This window comes from Leopardus geoffroyi, chromosome C2 (genome assembly GCF_018350155.1).
Source record: "Leopardus geoffroyi isolate Oge1 chromosome C2, O.geoffroyi_Oge1_pat1.0, whole genome shotgun sequence".
NCBI lineage: Eukaryota > Metazoa > Chordata > Mammalia > Carnivora > Felidae > Leopardus > Leopardus geoffroyi.
The window spans coordinates 59,857,921-59,879,418 of NC_059333.1; the positions used below are offsets into that span (position 1 = coordinate 59,857,921).

The 21,498-nt window shown below is 37.0% G+C and overlaps 1 protein-coding gene across 3 annotated transcripts in view; it reads right to left on the minus strand.

Moving 5' to 3' along the window:
* The window catches only part of CFAP44 (cilia and flagella associated protein 44), a 152,267-nt gene that overhangs the window by 8,414 nt on the left and 122,355 nt on the right, over positions 1-21,498 (minus strand). For all 3 annotated transcript variants that reach the window (XM_045502061.1, XM_045502062.1, XM_045502063.1), the window contains 7 exons: positions 18,099-18,599; positions 15,126-15,329; positions 14,692-14,887; positions 4,898-5,008; positions 3,191-3,321; positions 1,542-1,658; positions 306-507 (listed from right to left, as the gene is read on the minus strand). In XM_045502061.1, the coding sequence (XP_045358017.1) occupies positions 306-507; positions 1,542-1,658; positions 3,191-3,321; positions 4,898-5,008; positions 14,692-14,887; positions 15,126-15,329; positions 18,099-18,599 (1,462 nt within the window). The remainder of the gene's footprint in view (positions 1-305; positions 508-1,541; positions 1,659-3,190; positions 3,322-4,897; positions 5,009-14,691; positions 14,888-15,125; positions 15,330-18,098; positions 18,600-21,498) is intronic.

Below are 21,498 nucleotides of genomic sequence, written 5' to 3' on the forward strand. Positions count from 1 at the left end.
TTTTAATTTCTTAAGCTTGGTTGTTAACACACAGTTACCATGTTACTCTATATTTCATCATGCAAAAAACCTTTTAAACTTAAGAGAAATAGTTTCTATGATAAAAGACTCATTCTTTTAAAACAAGAGGGGGACGCTTCAGTGATAGGAGGAAAGATGGCAGCTAGGAAGACGAGAAGGTTTCCTTGCTCTCAGTGGTTCTGATTCTGTGATTATTACTGTTTTCAGAGTTGGAGATGGTCACTTAATAGTTCCTTCTCTTATCAATAGATAGTGCTAGATAAACCATGGGCTTAGTTACTCACTGCTTATAGTTTTTGCCATCTCTCTCTTTTCTCGGATAAGCTGTTTACGCCTCTCCCGGCATTCTTTGTTGAGTTTTTGCTGCTTGGAATTTTCCTCATGAAGCTGTCTGATTCGCTCTTGCAGCCATCCCAAGGAATGGTTAGAAAAGACCAAGGTTCCAGAAAGATCATTAGGTATTTCTCCAAACACTATATGCTCTATCTATCAAACAAACAAAAACAAAACAAAAACAAAGACCGAATGAAATGTAAGATCACAGAAAGCACTTCCTTCTCTGTCCCTTGTTTTAGGTCATTGCCTTTGGACTTCTATCATTCCCACTACTGAGTAAAGGAAAGCAGGAAGTTGCCTTCAGATAGTAAGCCACATTATGTCCCTTTAGAGACAGCAAATCTTCCCACAGACTATGCCTAATGTCTACTGCATAACCAAGGAACAAGCATTTCAGGGTGGGGATATTAGACAAATTGCTTTATATGGCTAATCCAGTTTGGGTCAGGTTACACAAAATATATGTGAGGCTGATCTAAGGCTTCCCTTCTAAAATACAACTTTCCCTCTTTACCTGACAAAAGACCTGATAGGCCTTTTCTCTGATATGTATCTTTGCATTTAAATGTAAGTTGTAATTCAAATAGAGTGTGGAAATGGGCAAAGAGGGAAAAAAGAAAAAGGATGTTTTTCTTTTTCTTGCCCTTCCTCATTAACAAGCAGCTGTTAAGATAATTCTTGCACCATTAGTTCTTGTCTACTTAAAGATGGTGTGAAAAGTGACCTGTACACAAGATCCAAGATTTCAACTTCTAAGACGTTTCTTTCTTAAGTCATAGGCTGGCTATTCGGAGCACCTGGCTGGCTCGGAAGAGCATGTGACTCTTGACCTTGGGGTCGTGAGTTTAAGCCTCACATTGGGTTTGAGGTTACTAGAAAAATAAATAAACTAAAAAGATAAATTAAAAAAAAATTGAGTCATAGGCTGCTCATTTCATCAGACTGAAACAATTGGACTTTTGAAGTCATAATGGGCCATAGGGAAATACCTGTGTTTGGCTATTACTCTTTCATAACAATCTGAGAATGGATAAGAAAAGTTAGGGTGTCATTTATTCAGGCAGAATTCTTGGCAAAGGACTGCGCTTCTTCCCACTAGTGATCTGTGAATCTTTCCTGGAAAAGCCTGGGTGTGGTGGCTTTTCTGCTCAGATGGGGTGGGGCATCCACTCCAGACCCATCACCTGGTGGAGCTTGAGGGGAACCACAACGAGCAGTTCATTCAGACGCTGCTGCTTCTCTCGTTGGTAAGCTTCCAGGGCCTCCTCCGCTGCATTCAGATTAGTTGCCACAATTTTTACCTGTGGAAAGCCCCATGTGTGAAATGTGGGCAAGAACCAGCAAACACATACCTCAGGTGATAAAGGAGGACATCTTGGGAGATGAGCAGGACCTGGGCTGTGATTAAACGAATGATCCCAGTTTGCAGCCCAGAAATGTATGTTATTTTCTTTCTGCTAAGTCATGATCCACACCACTTTTTCAATCATTCCTATATCCCCAAGGTTTAAAGGTGTTGTGAATAAAAGTTCAGAAGGCCTATCCTCATCTCCCTTTATTTGCTGCATGAAAAGCAGCACTTGGCATGGAATGTCTTTGTCAAAATGGTGGGAATCTCTTTTGGCCATAATGACCTCAATATATGAAAGGAAAAAAGCCCATTTATAGCAACAAAACTACTAACTAAAGCATTCATAAAGCATGTTCTTCATTTAAAAAACTTGAGGGGCACCCGGGTGGCTCAGTCGGTTGAGCGTCCAACTTCAGCTCAGGTCATGATCTCACGGTTCGTGAGTTCAAGCCCCGCATCAGGCTCCGTGCTGACAGCTCAGAGCCCGGAGCCTGCTTTGGATTCTGTGTCTCCCTCTCTCTGCCCCTTCCCCACTCACACTCCATCTGTCTCTCAAAAATAAATAAACATTTAAAAAAAAATAAAAAAATAAAAAATAAAAAAAATAAAAAACTTGAAAATCCTCCAAATCATTTCCTATTTGCAAGAAGAGAAACAATCTATTAAAAATATTTGTGAATATGATTTAAGCGATGTGTCTCTAGAAAAGAGTATCTAAGAGGGAAAATGAGCAAATAAGGTGGACATCCCTCAACATAATTATACCAGTTTAGCTGCATGGTCTCCAACATGGGATGCACGCACCCCAGAGGGTCAACAAAGTGATGTAATAGGGTACAGAAGGACCAGTTTCCATTCCCATTTATTTTTCTCTTATTCTTTTTCATTTCTGTGTTTGTGAATGTTATCTAATGTACAAAATATATTAGTACAGTAATTCATGAATATAATTTGTAAATAAATGTACATTTATTGTGGGGATACATGCTCCACAATTTTCTTTACATATAGAAGTATGTAGTAAAAAAAAGTTTAGGAATGCCTGGGGGGGCTCCATTGGTTAAGCATCTGACTTGCTTTTAGCTCAGGTCATGATCTCATGGTTTGTGGGCTTAAGCCCCTAGACACCATGGAGCCTGCTTGAGATTCTCTCTCTCCCTCTGTCTCTCTGCCCCTCTCCTACTCATAGGCACACATGTGCACATGCACTCTCTCTCTCTCTCTCTCTCAAAATAAATAAACAAACATTAAAAAAAAGTTTAGAGGTCAATGATTTAGATAAAGGAATCCAGTCTTCAAAAGAGCAACAGCTGCCACCACAAATACACTTGAAGAGGAAACACTTAAAATGTAATACTTAAAATGTTTCTTCTCTGGAGAGAAGGCCTAACTTAGGTCATTGCTATGAAATGGCAGTACTGCAGCTGGAAGGACAGAAACAGCATGTTGGGAAAGGATAAACAAGTAGGCACACAACCATACTTTTTTGGATAGTGTATCATATTCCTTTTTGAGGTTATCAATAATTTTCTTTTCTTCGACTAAGGACTCCTCGATGTCCAGCCTTTTCTCTCGAAGTTGAAGGGCCAGTTCAAAAAGACCCACATCACAATCTGAAAAGACAGTCAAAATTAAAAAGAAGCCCCATTGCTACAGAATGTGGTAAGTTTAGAAGTGTAGACTTTGGAGCTTCAGAATTAATAATGACCAGGATGCCTGGGTGGCTCTGTCGATTAAGCATCTGACTCTTGTTTTTGGCTCAGGTCATGATCTCATGGTCCGTGAGATTGGGCCCCACTTTGGGATCCATGGTGTTAGTGTAGAGCCTGCTTGGATTCTCTCTCTCTCTCTCTCTCTCTTTCTGTGCCCCCCCCAAATAAATAAACTTAAAAATAAAGAATTAATAATGACTACACTTAGGGCTCCATTGTTCCAGGTGGAAATTATTAATAGTATAAGTAATCATGATAGCAATTATGATACAGTATTGACATTCTGAGCAGTACTATGAGCCAGGCTTTCTGTTAAGCCCTTTATGCACATTATCTCACTCAAAGCTCATAGGCCCCTGCAAGGTAGAAACTGTTGTTCCTACTTTATAGGTGAGGACCCTAAGTCTCAGAGAGGTCATGTAACTGATATGTGACACAGTGGGATTCACATTATCTCTCTATTAATTTCCACTATATCACATCACAGCCACATTTATACACCAAGCAATAGATAAAGAATGTGAAAATGAGAGTATTACAATAGAATTTAGAAACCTTAGTTCTGACCCTAGTTCCACCACTAATAGACGAGCTGTGAGACTTTTTTCAGACCATTTAATCCTGCTGTAAAAGAAGCTGTATTTAATCTTTTGAGCTCTATTTCACTCATGCATGTGATTTTAGGAAGTCTCTTGTTTACAACATTAAAACAAGATTTAAACTTTATTTGAAATGAAACTTTAAAATTTATATAAAATGGCTAGGAAGATAAATTTCAGACCCAGAAGAAACTGTTTTTCCTGCAGTGGACTATTCATCTATTGAGACTGTAAGAATATTGGCCTAGCTGCTTCAGACTGCTTTTACCAGGGAAAACAGTGAATATAAACTGCTAAGCATCTCCACAAAACTGGTACAAAGTACCCTTATACAAAGCAGATTTTAAATATGAAAATTTGAATGGGCACCTGTTGGGATGAGCACTGGGTGTTGTATGAAAACCAATTTGACAATAAATTTCATATTAAAAAAAAAACAAAAAACAAAAATAGGCTTAAAAAATAATGATCATGATATATTGATAAGTTAAAAATAAACCAAATTAAAAATAAAAGTAAAAAAAGAAAATTTGAATGGGTTTGTCAAAATGGGAAAGCTTCATTAAAAATATACACACACAGTACAATCGATCATTTCTCTATAAAATGAAAATTTCTGCATAATTTGACTGTGAATAAACTATAAATTATCTGCAAATTATTTGTCATTCATTAATGGCTGCCTAAGGGAAAAGAAAATAAATCATCCAGAGAGCTGAAAAAAAAAATAAATAATCATTGACTATACTTCATACAACTTAAACCAGTCTTGCCTTAAATTTTATTATGAGACAACTGAGAAACCAAAAAAGGACCCCCTTGGTATGGTCAGTCCATCTCCACATTTCACAGAGAACACATGGCTTTTTCCAACTTACTTGTTGGGCAAATAGAATCATCAAAAACCTCATCATCAGATCCAGACTCATCTTCATCACTCTCTAGGCTGGATTCTTCTTCACTTGATTCATCACTATCTTCTTCTTCATCTAAATTGAGAGGAAGGCATTGTTAATAAGCAGAGAAGTTCCTGTGTTAAGCTAAATCCCAGATTTTAAAAAAAAGTATTTTTTTCCAATGAGTTGGTCATTAGGAAAATAACAGAGAAATCAGGCACTTAGTCAATATGTTTGGAAGAGTTTAAAATGGTTAAAGACAATCCTATCCAAAGCAATCTACAGATTCAGTGCAATGCCTATCAAAACACCAATAGCATTTTTCACAGAATTAGAATGAATAATCCCAAAATTTGTATGGAATCACAAAAGACCTTGAATCGCCGAAACAATCTTAAAAGCACAAAACCAGAGGTATCACAATCCCAGGTTTCAAGATATGCTACTAACTTATAATAATCAAAACAGCATGGCACTGGCAGAAAAATAGACACCTAGATCAAGAGAACAAAATACAGAGCCCAGAAATAACCCACATTTATATGATCAATCTGTGACAAAGGAGAGAATAGACAATGGGGAAAACAGTCTGTTCAACAAATGGTGCTGGGAAAACTGGACAGATACATGCAAAAGAATGAAACTAGACCACTTGCTTTGGGGGTGGGGGGGAGGGTGGGGAGGCACTTTCTTATACCATACACAAAAATGAACTTAAAATGGATTAGAGACCTAAATGTGAGACCTAAACTATAAAACTACTAGAAGAAAATATAGGAGGTAATTTCTTTGACACTGGCAAAAAAAAAAAACACAACCCATCTTTCTAGATATTCCTCCTAAAGCAAGGGAAACAAAAGCAAAAATAAACTATTGGAACTACACCAAAATAAAAATCTTTTGCACAGTGAAGAAAACCATCAACAAAACAAAAAGATAACACGGTGAATGGGAAAAGATATTACAAATGATATAAACAATGAGTTAACATCCAAAATATATAAGGAATTTCTATGACACCAAAAAAACCCCAAATAATTTGATTAAGAAATGGGCAGAGAACCTGAATAGGTATTTTTCCAAAGAAGACATACAGATGGCCAACAGACACACATGAAAAGATGCTCAGCATCACTCATATTTCAGGGAAATGCAAATCAAAACCACAATGAGGTATCACCTTACACTTGTCAGAATGGCTAGAATCAAAAAGACAAGAAATACAAAGTGTTGGTGAGGATGCAGGGGAAAAGGAACCCTCTTGCACTGTTGGTGGGAATGTAAATTGGTGCAGCCACTGTGGAAAACAGTATGGAGACTCCTCAAAAAATTAAAAATAGAGCTACCATATGATCCAGTAATTCCACTATTGGGTATTTACTCAAAGGAAATGAAAACACTAGTTCAAAAAGATATATGCACCCTTACATTTATTACAGCATTATTTACAATAGACAAGATATGGAAGCAACCCAAGTGTCCATCAATACACACATATATACCCAATGGAATATTACTCAGCCATAAAAGAGAGATGAGCTCTTGCTACTTGCAACAACATGGATGGATCTAGAAGGCATAATGCTAAGTGAAGTAAGTCAGAGAAAGAGAAATACCATGTGATTTCACTTATAAATAGAATTTAAAAAACAAAAACAAATTAACTAAGAAACAAAAAAAGCAGGAGCAGAGCCATAAATAGAGAAAACAAACTGATGGTTGCCAGAGGGATGGGTGAATGGGAGTAGAAAGTATAGGCTTTCCAGTTATGGATGAATAAGTCATGAGACGAAAGGTACAGCATTGGGAATATTGTCAGTGGTACTGTACTAGTGTTGTCTGGTGACAGATGGTAGCTACACTTGTGGTGAGCAGAGTATAACATAGAGTCACTATGTTGTACACTTGAAACTAATGTAATATTGTTTGTCAAGTATACTTCAATCAAAAATTGTTTTTATTTAAAAAAAATTTTTTTTAATGTTTATTTATTTTTGAGACAGAGAGAGACACAGAATGAGCAGGGAAGGGGCAGAGAGAGAGGGAGACACAGAATGTGAAGCAGGCTCCAGGCTCTGAGCTGTCAGCACAGAGCCCGACGTGGGGCTCGAACTCACGGACCGTGAGATCATGACCTGAGCCGAAGTCAGACACTTAACCGACTGAGCCCCACAGGCGCCCCAAAAATTATTTTTAAATAAATAAAATTCTACAAAATAAAATAACCAATTAAAAACAAACAAAAAATAAATGGTTGAGGATGCAGAGACCATAAGCTCAAATGCCTGCAGAATGTTGTGCAATTAATTTCAATGCATTGAGTCAAAGAGGGTTGAGACCAAGCTGCCAAACTGCTTATGCTGTGACACACCTAACACACCCTTGGTTTTATAGGTCCACAATTACTAAATCATAGTGCCTTGAAAAGAATATTTTCATAACTTCCCTGAAGTAATGCTATTTATAATCTTTATTTAACCTACTTAGTGTGAATATTTGTCTTATTTTAGAGATTTTTAGAGATCCTGCACTAACCCCTGTTGGGGGTGTTAGTTGACAAAGACTCTCTTCTTTGACCAAACTGAGTCAGGTTCCTCTGAGTCCTCTCTCTGACAAGTAGTGGACCATAGGTTCGGCTATTGACCCATTTGTCCAGTTTTAGCAAGAATCCTGCAGCATCAATTTAGTAAAATTCCCACACTCTTGTTTTTGATCAGATTCCTCCTTATTCCTTACCTTCACTATCTTTTTACTCTGGCCAGGCTTCAGTAAGAATCCTGTTAGGTCAGTCTTGCAAAGAATTATCCTACCTCTTATTAAGTTTCCACCCACTGACTCCCAACCTGTTCCTTGGCTATAACTCTCCACTTGTCCTTGTTATATTCAAAGCTGTGCTGATCTCTCTCCCCTATTATAAAATCCCACTGGGGGCACCTGGGTGGCTCAGTGGGTTGAGCGTTCGACTCTGGCTCAGGTCATGAGCTCATGGTTTGTGGGTTCAAGCCCATGTTGGTCTCACTGCTATCAGCACGGAGCCCACTCCTAATCCTCTGTCCCTTCTCTGTCTCCCCCCACTTATGCTCTCTCTCAAAAATAAATTTTAAAAATAAAATAAAATCCCCTTGTAGTAGTGACCCTGAATAAAGTCTGATTTATTGTTCTTTAACAAGTGCCATGAATCATTTTTTCTTTAACAGTGCCATATACAAAGCTTTTATAAAATGTAAAAAAATATAAATACTAAAGCTCATCTGCCCCCAAGAGTTTTAGATAAGCGATTGTAGATTTCCACTCTATGCTGTTTTCTTTTTAAACACTTTGAGGCGATTTATGAGCCATAGATCACCAATTGGCAATTCCTATTTTATGGAACATCAAATTAGAAATAAGACATGCACCTCATACTCTCTAGAAGATTTCTTAAATTTATTATCTCCTTAAAATTATTTTAGGTGGTCTGTATCATTTTATGAAATAAATCAGCAGAGTTTAAAATTAGACTAAAATTCTTTTCATAGATTTCAACTTTGAGGAAGATGAATTAGGTCTATTTTTTTCCTATTCCTCCTGCAAAATATAGCTAAAACTTGGACATTATATGTAAAATAAACAGAAGATTCTGAAAAATAGAAAGAAGGCAGACTAAATATGAACCTCAGGACCTGAGAAACAACACTGTGGTGAATTTTTTGGGTCTTCTCTTCCTCTTATATTTCAGACTTAGAAATGAATAAATTAGTGGCCTGGAGACACCAGTAGATACAGCTATAAAAAGGCCCAACAAGAGCCTGCTCTCTCTAGCCAAACAGCCAAGAAAGAGGAAGCCTAACAAGACAAATTTTTTAGATAATACTCTAAATAAACACCACAGGAAAAAAAATTGTGGTCCCACTCCCACCCCCATAAGTGAAGGTGAAGTGGGGGAACTAGACATTCACCCTTGCAAAGCTGCAGTCAGGTACCCCACATTCCCACCACCCAGGATGGTATCAGAGAAGACCAAGCAGGGAACCGGGATATTTGTTCCTGCTGGCTGGTAACCAGCCCTGCTTTCAACCCCTACCAAGATGTCTGTGGAGACCACATGGGCACCCTGTATTTCTACTTTCACCTGGCAACAATAAGACTCACTTCCTCCTCCCACACAGGTCACATTAGAAGAAACCTAATGGAGGAGGAGGAGGAGAGGAGGGGGAGGAGGAAGAAGAGGAAGGAGAAGGAGGGGAAGAATAAGAAGAGGAAGGAGAAGCAGAAGAAGCAGAAGCAGAAGCAGCAGCAGCAGCAGAAGTAGAAGTAGAAGAAGAAGAAGAAGAAGAAGAAGAAGAACCCTAGTGGAGAGTCAGGACTTTCACCATTGCCCACGGGTACCAAGGCCATCCCCACTATGTTGTCAGTAGAGACTACATGGAGAATCAGAACTCCAGAACAAAGAGATCCTCCTTCCCTTGAGTCACAGTGAAGGCCGAGTACCTCCATCTGGCAATAAGGAATATACACATACCCTTTCTCTGTCAGAGCAGTGTTAGAGAAAGCCAAATAAAACAGAGGAATTAAGTAAGATACAAAGTCTCCTAACATAATATGAAAGTTTCCAGGTTTCGACTGAAAGTTACTAATCATACCAAGAACTAGGAAGATCTCCATCTGAATGAGAAAAGACAATGGATAAATGTCAACATTAAGACGACAGAAATGTTAGAATTAATTGACAAAATATTTTAAATAGCCATAATGAAAATTCTTCAATGACCAATAATGAACACACTTTAAGCAAATAAAAAAATACAAAGCCTGTTCAAAGAAATAAAAAGTATCAGGAAATAAAAGATACAAAGAAGAATTAAATGGAAATTTTAGAACTGAAAATACAATAACTAGAACAGAAACTTAGTGAATGGGCTCAACAGCAGAATGGAGGGAGACACAGGAAAGCATCTGTAAACCTGAAGAGAGAACAATGGAAATTAGCCAGTTTGAAAAACATAAAGAAGACTAAAATAACAACAACAACAAAAAACAAAACAAACAACAACAACAACAAAAAAACAAATCCCAAGCCTCAGAGCCTCAGGGACCTATGGGACTATAATGAAATGTCAAACAGTCATGCCATGAGTCCCAAAAGGAGTAAAGAAAGAGGGGGTTCTCAAAAGCACTTGAAGAAACAATGACTAGAAACTTCTCAAATTTGGCAAAACATAAGCCTACAGATAAAAGGATTGAAGCCCCATCAGTATGAACCCAAAGAATCTACTCCAAGGCACCTCATGGCCAATCTTCTGGAAACTAAAGACAAAAAATCTTGAAGGCAGTGAGGGAAAAGTGATTCTTCACCTATAAGTGATGAACAATTTGAATATCAGGGTATTTCTCATCAGAAACCATGGAGGCCAGAAGGAAGTAGCACAATATTTTTCAAATGCAGAAAGAAAAAAAAAGTAAACCTAAAATCCTATACCCAGGGAAAATGTCTTTCTGAAATAGAGGAAATCAAGACACTTTCAGATTAAGGGGGGAAAAAAATTGCCACTAGTATACCTACCCCAAAAGAGCAGATAAAGGAAATTCTCTAAACAGAAGGAAAATTCTTTTTTTTTAAGGAACTTGGAACATCAAGGAAGAATAAATATGATAAGCAAAACTATAGGTAAATATAATAGGCTTCCCTCCTCCATTTGGGGGATTTAAAGGCAGATGAGGATTCTATACATGACTTAAACTGGTAAAATGATGACACTGGTGGTCTGGGATAAATTATGTATATATAGTGCAATTTATAAATCAATCACTAAAGATGTTGCACAATGAGATACACTCAAAACACTAGAGAAAATTAAAATGGAATTCTAAAAAATGTTCAAGTAGCCCATAGGAGGACAGGAAAATGTAGAAGATAGAAAACAGAGAGAATAAAAAAAAAAAATTTAAACGACAGACTTAAGCCCTAACACATCAAATGTAAATGGCTTAAGTATACCAATTAAAAGACAAAGAGTGGGTGAAAAACGTTAACTATATGCTATCTGCTAGAAATTCACTTCTAATAATATAGTTAAATTGAAAGTAAAAGAAAAGATACATCATGCAAATATTAACCAAGGCCAAGCAAGAGTGGCTATATTAACATGAGATAAAGTAGACTTCAGAGCAAAAAAAAATTACTCTAGACAGAGAAAGACCTTAAATAATGATAAAAGTGTCCATCTACCAAGAAGACATAGCAATCCTAAATGTGTATGCATAAAAATAACAGCGCTACAAAATATGAAGCAAAAACTGACAGAAATGAAAAGAGAAATAGATAAATCCATGATTATATTTGGAGACTTCAACACTGCCTCTCTCAGCATTTGATTAGAACTATACAGAAAATCAGACTACAGACTACAGAACTTGGTTAATAGCATCATTAACCAATAGGATCTAATTGACAGTAATAGAAGACTTAACCCAAAACAGCAGAATATACATTCTTTTCAAGTACCCACACCAAGACAGACCATATGTTAGACCATTAAACAAATTTCAACAACTATAAAAGAACTGAAATCATGCATAATGTGTTCTTTGACCACAATGGGATCAAACTAGAAATCACAAACAGAAAGATAACAGGAAAATCTCAAAACACTTGGACCCAAACAACATACTTCTATATAATCCATGGGACCTAGAGGAAAGATCAATGCAAATTTTAAAACTGCATTAACATGAATGAAAATGAAAAAAAAACTTACCAAAATTTGTGGAATACAGCTAAAGCAGTGTTGAGGGAAATTATAGCACTAAATTAGAAAAGAGAAAAAGTCTTAAATCAATAATTCACCTTAAAACCTAAAAACAGAAGTGCAGAATAAATCCAAAGCAAGCAGAAGGAAGGTAATAGTAAAGATAAGAGCAGAAATCAATAAAATTAAAGGCAGAAAAATAGAAAAAAAAATCATTTCAGCAAAGAGCTGGTTTGTTCTCAAAAAGATCAATAAAATTGAGAAACCTCTAGCAAGACTACAAAGTAGGGAAATAAGAAAAAAAGCTACCAATATCAAGAATGCAACAGGTGATATTACTACAGACATTACTAATGACCTTGCAGACATTAAAAAAGATAACAGAAATACAACGAACATCCCTACACACATAAATTTGGCAACTTGGATGAGACAGACCACTTTCATACATACAAAAATACAAATTACCACATTTGAAAAGTTCTATAACTATTAAAAACATTGACTCTGTAATTTTAAAACTACCCTAAAGAAATCTATAGGTCCAAATAGTTTCTCTGGAGAACACTGCCAAACATTTACATGATTAACACCATACACATTATCTTCTAGAAAATCAAAGAGAAGACCTCCTGATTCATATTTTGAAGCTAATATTATCCTGATACTAAAACCAGACAAAGACAGTACAAAAAGGAGAAACAAAGCAAGCTACAGACCAATGATCCACATGAATATATAGACATAAAATTTCTTTTTGTTTTTGGGGGGTTTAGGTATTTTTGCTGTGCGTGCGTGTGTGTGTGTGTGTGTGTGTGTGTGTGTGTATGTGTGTGTGTGTGTTTTAAGTAAGTTCCACACCCAACGTTACATCACAACTCCAAGAGCAAGAGTTGCATGCTCTCCTGCCTGAGCTAGCCAGGTGCCCCTAGACACAACATTTTTAAATAAAATATTAGCAAATAGAATTCAACAATATATAAAAAGAATTATGTAACATAGGGAGAGGATATTTCAAGGGTGTAAGTCTGATTCAATAATCAGTAATCAGCCCATATAACCCACCATATTCACAGGCTAAAGAAAAAAAATCACATAATCATCAACCAATGCAGAAAAACATCTGAAAAAAATCAATACTCATTCATAATGAAAACTAGGAACAGAGGGGAACTTCCTCAACTTGATAGAGTATCTATGAAATACCTACAGGTAGCATACTTAATGGTGAAAGATTGAATGTTGTCCGCCTCAGATTAGGAATAAGGCAAGGATGTCAGCTCTTGGCACTCTATTTCAATATAATACTGGATGTTCTAATCAGTGCAATGAGGCAATAAAAGAAAATGGGCATAAAGATCAGAAATAAAGAAATAAAACTGAACATATTTGCAGATGAAATTATTGTCTACATAGAAAATCCCAAGGAATCTATCAAAAACTCCTAGACTAAGTGATGTCACAAGTTAGGTGATCAATATCTAAAAAGCAACTGTATTTCTATATGCCAGTGTGAACATGTGACACCAAGATTAAAAATAAAACCGCATTGGGGCGCCTGGGTGGCTCAGTCGGTTAAGCGGCCGACTTCGGCTCAGGTCATGATCTTGCGGTCCGTGAGTTCGAGCCCCGCGTCGGGCTCTGTGCTGACTGCTCAGAGCCTGGAGCCTGTTTCAGATTCTGTGTCTCCCTCTCTCTCTGACCCTCCCCCGTTCATGCTCTGTCTCTCTCTGTCTCAAAAATAAATAAACGTTAAAAATAAATAAATAAATAAAAATAAAACAGCATTATAAAATTGTACTAATGTATATTATTAGTATGCCACTTATTTCATTTTCTAGGATTTTGTATGAGATTTTAATATTTCTACTGCTAAAAAAATAGCACTTAAAATCACTTTTAAAAAAGGAAATACTTAGGTATAAATCTAACAGAACATGAACATGAGTTTTATGTTGAAAATGATGCAATGCTGATGAGAGAAATCAAAGCTCTAAATACACACTGTGCTCATTCACAGGATGCAGGTTCTCTCCAAACTGATATAAAGGTTTAATACAATTGCTGTCAAAATTCCACCAAGATTTTTTGTAGATACAAAAAAATATTCTAACATATGGGAAGTTACAGGAAATAGAATAGCTAAAATAATATTGAAGATGAATAAAATGGAAGGAATTAGTCTACCTGACTTCAGAACTCAATGGCCTCTGTAATTAAGACTGTAGTATTGGTGAAGAGGAGACAAATTGATCAACGGAGCCAAACACGCAGAAATAGATCCACACAAATACACCCAAGTGATTTTTGACAAAGATCAAAAGCAATTCAATGGGAGAAAGCTTTTCCAACAAATGGTGCTAGAGCAATTGGACATTCACAGTAGGCAAAAAAAAGACCTTGGCCTAAGTCTCACGCCTTATATAAAAATTAAGCCCAAATGGATCACAGACTTTAATGTAAAACTATAAAAATTTTAGAAATAGATAGGAGAGAATCCTGGGGACTCAGGGCTAGGCCATGAATTCCTAGACTTTGACACCAAAACAAGATCCAAAAAAAAAAAGAAAAATTGATAAACTGGACCTCAACAAAAAATAAAACTTTTGTTCTGTCAAAGACCCTGTTGAGGGAATGAAAAGAACAAGCTGCAGACTGGAAAAAAATATCTGCAAAGCATCTGACACAGGACTAGTATCCAGACCATAACAAAGAACTCCTAAACTTCAAGAATACAAAAGCAAAAATCCCATTCAAACATGGGCAAAAGACATGAAGAGATATTTTATCAAAGATGACAATCAATTGGGAAATGAGAAGATGTGCTTATTAAATGAAACTACCCTAAAGCTGCCTTGGACCAGATACACACACACAAGTTAACTCCAGATGGTTAGAGACCTACAGGTTTATAATCTCTTCTTCAACCTCAGAGCACCTCTGTCTATGTTGTAGTGAATAAAAGGTGAGAAATATGTCCTTAGCTACTTCTCCATTTCATGCTAACGAGAAAAAAGATAAGATCATATGTTAGAAAGAAATTCAAACCGGCATCTCCTTCAACCTCCTTTTTCTTCACCCGTTTAATCCTCTTCTTCAGGACTTTCATGAGAAAATTAGTAAATTTATTGTTTTCTCCAAGAGCTGCTTGGAAACCAGCATAGAGTGCTTTTTCTTGGTCCTGGAGCTTGGTGATTTCATTCTTTTTCTCTTCCATCTCTTTAAGAGTTTCATTTATTTTCCACTAAATGAACAAAAACAGGAACAAGTGATAGAGTATTTCTGATAAACCAGGCTCAGAGAACAAGGTATATTACAATGTAAGGTTACAATTCACAAACATTTGGAGGGAGAAAAGACAAGAGAGGAGGATTAGAACATTGGAGGGAATTAAGCTGAGAAGATGAAGAAGGAAAAGAAGAATCAAGTCCTCTCCGTAACTAGAGGATACAGCCAGCCAGTACTCTCCTGTCCGTTCATACTTGCATATCCTGTTCTTCTTTGTCTAATGAATTAACACGCTCTTGAAGTATGTTCTCCTGTTTTTCAAAATTCTTGAGGAGAAGCATTTCTTGAAATAATGTGACATGGTGAAGGTCAGATAATTTCATCTGAATATCTAGTTTCAGTTTCTGATGCCTCAGAAGACGAAGCTCTGCATCAAAGGTGACAATCAGTTCTTTGATCTGAGGTGGAAAAAGATTTGAGAGTATATGAAAAGTTAAGACCAGGTAACTGTATTTTTAAAACTACCTAAAAATACCAGTTTGTTTAGGTAAAAGCATTTTCTCATTATACCCTTATTATGGAGAAATAATTATATGGGCTCATGTGGCATGTATGTGTAAGTCTTACAAATCAACTTAAGTGGTAGGCATTCTGTAACTATAGTCCTTCCAGCTGTTTCTTTACCATTGATTAAGCCATTAATTGAGAATGCCCTTCTTGCTGTACTGTATGGTTTGAATCGCAGACTATGAGCTCCTTGTGCATAGGGTTTATATCTGCCTCCACTTTACCTGACAGTATCTCTACAGTGCCTCTCATACAGGAAGCACTAAATATTTCCCTCAACTTCTTATTCTGAAAATTTTCAAACATTTTAAAGATGATTTAATTTTATAGAGTTGGGCTGAGAACAAAGTACTCCCCAAGCCCTGGTCTAAACCTTATCCCACAGCCATCCCAATGATTTTAAATGCTTGGTTTTGCTGATCTTGGCACAGTTTCCTCCTCACCCCATCCCGAAGGAGAGGAAGACATCAAGAGAGAGTCCCAAGGTCTGGTTCTCCTGAGGAAACTAGTACCATAGGTAGAAGACAAACCATTCCATGTTTTTCATCAGTCTGTGAATCATGGGGATCCTCAACAGTCAAAAACCTGTAATGAGTGAGGGCCCAGCATATGGCTGAAAAAATTAAGAGATCTGTAGTTTGGGAACAGTGAAACTACTGCTAGAGAATTTGAGAGCTTAAAAAAAAAAAAAAAAAAAAGAGGAGTATCTGGGTGGCTCAGTCAGTTGGGTGTCTGACTTCGGCTCATGTCATGATCTCCCAGTTCGTGAGTTCGAGCCCCGCGTTGGGCTCTGTGCTGACAGCTCAGAGCCTGGACCCTGCTTCAGATTCTGTGTCTCCCTCTCTCTGTGCCCCTTCCCTACTTGTGCTCTCTCTCAGAAAGAATAAATGAATAAACTTTAAAAAAAAAAGAAGAAACCTTTTAATTATCTATGGTTGTAGACTAAGTGGGCTCCTCTTTAATGTTTGTTCAACAAATTTGAATTATTTTGATATTTATTTCAAGGCAGGACTGTATTTATTTTAGTGTAACACCATTCTGGAACTGTACCACTTAAACACATAGGTGTTTAAGTTTGTGAGGTTCACACTTGTTTTGCTGTCACTTATCTGATAGTCTATAAGCTTAATTAGGAGAGAGAATATGTCTGGCTAGAGTACTGTTACATCCCTACTACCTAACTACCACTATTCCTGCGCAAAGAATGTCCAATGCATATGTTAATACCATTAATACATTAGCTACAATGAAATCAATCAAACTTTTTATTGAATATCTACCATAGGTCTGGCATTTCCTAGACACTGTAGGCAAATCAAAAGATGATTATATGTGGCCTTTCTCTCAAGAGCTGTGAAATCTAATTTGCAAGACAAAAATAACACATTTGAGGGGCGCCTGGGTGGCGCAGTCGGTTAAGCGTCCGACTTCAGCCAGGTCACCATCTCACGGTCAGTGAGTTCGAGCCCCGCGTCAGGCTCTGGGCTGATGGCTCAGAGCCTGGAGCCTGCTTCCGATTCTGTGTCTCCCTCTCTCTCTGCCCCTCCCCCGTTCATGCTCTGTCTCTCTCTGTCCCAAAAATGAATAAATGTTGGAAAAAAAAAAAATAACACATTTGAGCACTGAGTGATGTACAGAATTGTTGAATCATTATATTGTACCCCTGAAACTAATATAATATTGTGTGTTCATTATACTTCAATAAAACAAAGAATACACATAAAACAGCAAGAAAAATAAGTGCAAAACCTGAGGTGCTACTTATAGGTGCACTTGGAGCTTAGAAAAAAGATGAGTATGTAATGTGGACAGATGGTTCTGGAGAAGATTTGGAACTGTGATGAGTTTTGAATGATGACTCACATTCGAAAGGAAAGCAATGCAAGTAGAAAGAGATAACAAAGGAAAAAGCAAATATAAAACTGGGAATGGGGTGGGGAACAGAAGCAGGGAGAGGGAGGAAGAGTAAGGCTGGATGAAGTACAGATATTGGGTGAAGAATACGTTTGGGAAACTTTTGGGGGTGCCTTCACAGGGTGGAGCTGGACAGACATTTAGGAACAAAATTCTATGCTGCTGGCAGCAGAGAGCTGTCTATCTGGGAAAGGTCCTTTTCCTTCCAGATTTAGAGCACCTCCTATACAACTGGCCCCAACCTGATCTGGTTTCCTAGGAAAAAAAATAGGTGCCATTCCAGCTCCAGAACAATTTTGAAGCCAGTCATCACCATGAACACTCCCACTAATGAGGCAAATCACACATTAGAGAAAGAGAAGGATGTAAAAACCAGAGGGAGTCCCATTTTCTCTGGAAAGTTTTTAAATTGTGTTCCATCCATCATCTGAAAGCTGCTCCATCACTTGCCCTTTACCAAGACTTGAGTTAGATGCTGATTAACATGGATTTGCTCTTAATTCTTAGCTTTGCAGAAAGCAAAAGGTTTAAAAGCTCCAATGTTCTTGGGCAGAGGGCAATGGTTTCCAGAAGGCCAGAGATGGGGAGGAAGCCAAGCCTTCAGTGGGCTGGTCAGTGAGAAAGATTATTATAGAGAGTGTGTACACACACACACACACACACACACACACACACACACACACAATAGATCTAGTTCTTCCCTTCTCCTCTCTTTCAGCTTTAAAAGGCACAGTTTCACCCCTTACCCTGTTGGTCAAATACTCTTGCATGTACACATGCTTAATCTCGTCTCTCTTCATAATCTCCAGCTCTAGATCAATTGGATCTGCTTTTTCAAATTCCATTAACTTTGGAGTATCTACAATGAGTGCTAATGCCTTTGATGATCTAGACAATGAATCTCTTGTTGTCAAATCACCATCCTTTCCAGAAGAGAGTTTGAGAAATCCTCCACCTGCGCCTGTAGACCGTCTCTGTTCCAGTTCAGAGGGCTTTTCATCCTGAATCGTCATACGCTCTTGCTTAAAATTTAGGAGAATTTCCTCATCATAGTGAAATCTCTTTTCTGGAACTTCTTCTGGGTGTATCTGAGGGATTTCAGGAATAGGGATGTGCTTGGATATGTGAAGAGTTGACTGAATGCTCTTCAGTTCTTGCACCAGGCACTGTATTTCCTCAATAACAGCCACTTTAAGATCTCGAAGAGAGAGGATGCATTTGTTCATGTGCATTTTCTTTGAATGGGCCTAATAAAAAGAACAGAAGGAAACAAAATGACAACCCAGTTTGAAATATGATTTCTGTCCCTTGACAGGTATCCCTAGCAAAAAGCCAAAATAAAAATTTTGTTATCTAATTATATACAGGATTATTCCTATTCTCTACTAAGTTACTCTTTTGTCTAACTTTTAGGCTGTTTCCAATTTAGCTTCTCCAAAAGAGGAAGACAGTATGGATGTGACCTCTGGTATCCCTCGGCTGGCCTGTAGGGCTAAGTTCTGCTGTTCTCTTCCCACCACCCAGGGGAAGTTCTTCCTGAAGGCTTGTACTCAGCCAAAACCTAGACAGTAAAAGCTCATTCTCTGGCCAGGAACACACACACATAACTGCCCTTCCCAGATGGAAACTCAAATTCCATTGGCTGAGACACATTTACGGTTGCCTACTTATGGCTAAACTACAGTTTAGCCTATATTTCTTCTGTATTTTGGCTACATTATTACTGTTATTTCTTGTGCAGGCACAAGAATTGCAGTATCATAGCACACCAAGAGATTCCAGGACACTTCCTTTGTTCCTGATCCACTTATCTAAGCCAAGTTGTGGCCCCTACCTCAAGCCACAGGAGCCATTGCTCCCTCATTACGAGCTGTTTCCCCACTCTTTGTTTTCAAAATGTTCTTACAAGAGCCTATAGGCACATGCCACCCTAATCCTGTATACAATTAGGTAACAAGATGGTCCAAAGGCTATTAAGAGTTACTTTGCATAAATATACAGGTTAAAAAAAATCAAAATATACTTCTCCAAATTGACAGTAATTCTGTATTATTCAGGAACTTTAACAGCCAACTCACATCAATGGATACATGACCCAGATAGAGTATCAATAAGGAAACAGTAGCTTTGAATGACACATTAGACCAGATGAACCTAACAGATATATAAAAAATATTCCATCTCAAAATGGAATACACATTCTTTTCAAGTACAAATGGAATATTCTCCAGGATAAATCACATGTTATGCCACAAAAAAAATCTCAATAAATTTAAAAAGATGGAAATCATATCATGCATCTTTTTTGACCAAAGTGGTATGAAACTGGAAATAAATTACAAGAAAATATTAGAAAGAACATAAATATATGGAGGTTAAATAACATGTACTCAATAATGAATGGATCAACTGAGAAATCAAAGAAGCAGTAAAAAAAAAAAAAATACATGGGGACTCATGAAAATGAAAAAAACAGTCCAAAATCTTCAGAATGCAGCAAAAGCATTTCTAAGAAGAAAGTTTATAGTGGTAGAGGCCTACTCAAGAAACAAGACAAAGCTCAAATAAACAACCTAATCTTACACCTAAAGGAGTTAGAAAAAGAACAAAGCCAAAAGCTAGTGAAAGGATGAAATAATAAAGATTAGAGTAAAAGTAAATGAAATAGAGACAAACAAAACAAAGCAAACAACAATAAAAGATCATTAAACCAGGACCTGGTTTTTGAAAAGATAAACAAAAGTGATAAACATTTAGCTAGACTAATCAAGAAAAAAGAGAAGACTCAATAAATAAAATCAGAAATGAAGGAGAAATAACAACTGACCTACAGAAATATAAGAGTTATAAGAGGATATTATGGAAAATTATACGCCAAGAAATTAGACAACCTAGAAGAAATTAATAAATTCTTAGAAGCATATAACTTTCTAATACTGAAGAATAGAAAATATGAAGACTAATTATTAGCAATGAAATTGAATGAGTCATCAAAAAACAAAAGTCCAGGCCCAGATGGATTCGTAGGTTAATTCTACCGAATATTGAAAGAAGAGTTAATACCTATTCTTTTCCAAATCTTCCAAAATATATGAGGAAGGAAAGCTTCTAGGTACAGCCTATAAAGCCAGCATTACCCTGACATTAAAACCAGACAAAAATCACAATAATAACAACGAAAACTACTACTACTGCCACAGGCCAATATCTCTGATGAACATAGACACAGAAATCAATAAGATATTAGCAAACCAAATTCAACAATACATTGAAAAAATTATTCACCATAATCAAGTAGAATTTATTCTTGGGGTGCAAGGGTGGTTCAATATTTGGAAATCAATGTCATATATCACATTAATTAGAGAAAGAATTCACACTATATGATCATCCCAATAGATGCAGAAAAAGCATTTGACAAAATTCAACAACCATTCCTGATAAAAAATCTCCCAACAAAATAGGTTTATAGATAACATACCTCAACATAATAAAGGCCTTATATAAAAACCCACAGCTAACATCATAACTCAATGGTGAAAAACTGAAAGCTCTTCTTCTGAGATCAGCAACAAGACAAGGATGTCCACTTTCACTACTTTTATTCAACATAATACTAGAAGTCCTAGCCACAGCAATCAGACAAGAAAAAGAAAGAAAAATGCATCCATATTGGTAAGGAAGAAGTAAAATTGTCACTATTTGTAGATGACATGATACTGTACATAGAAAAAACCCTAAGGACACCATCAAAGAATTACTAGAACTGGTCGATTAATTTTGTAAAGTTGCAAAATAAAAAAATTAATATACAAAAATCTGTTGCATTTCCATATCCTAATAATGAAGTAGCAGAAAGAGAAATTAAGAAAACAATCTCATTTACAATTGCACCAACAAAAATAAAATACCTAGCAAAACTTAACCAAAGAAGTGAATACTTGTACTCTGAAAACTATAAAACATTGGTGACACAAATTGAAGAAGACACAAATAAATGGAAAGATAGTCCATGCTCATGGATTGGAAGAATTAGTATTGTTAAAAATATCCAGGGGCACCTGGGTGGCGCAGTCGGTTAAGCGTCCAACTTCAGCCAGGTCACGATCTCGCGGTCCATGAGTTCGAGCCCCGCGTCGGGCTCTG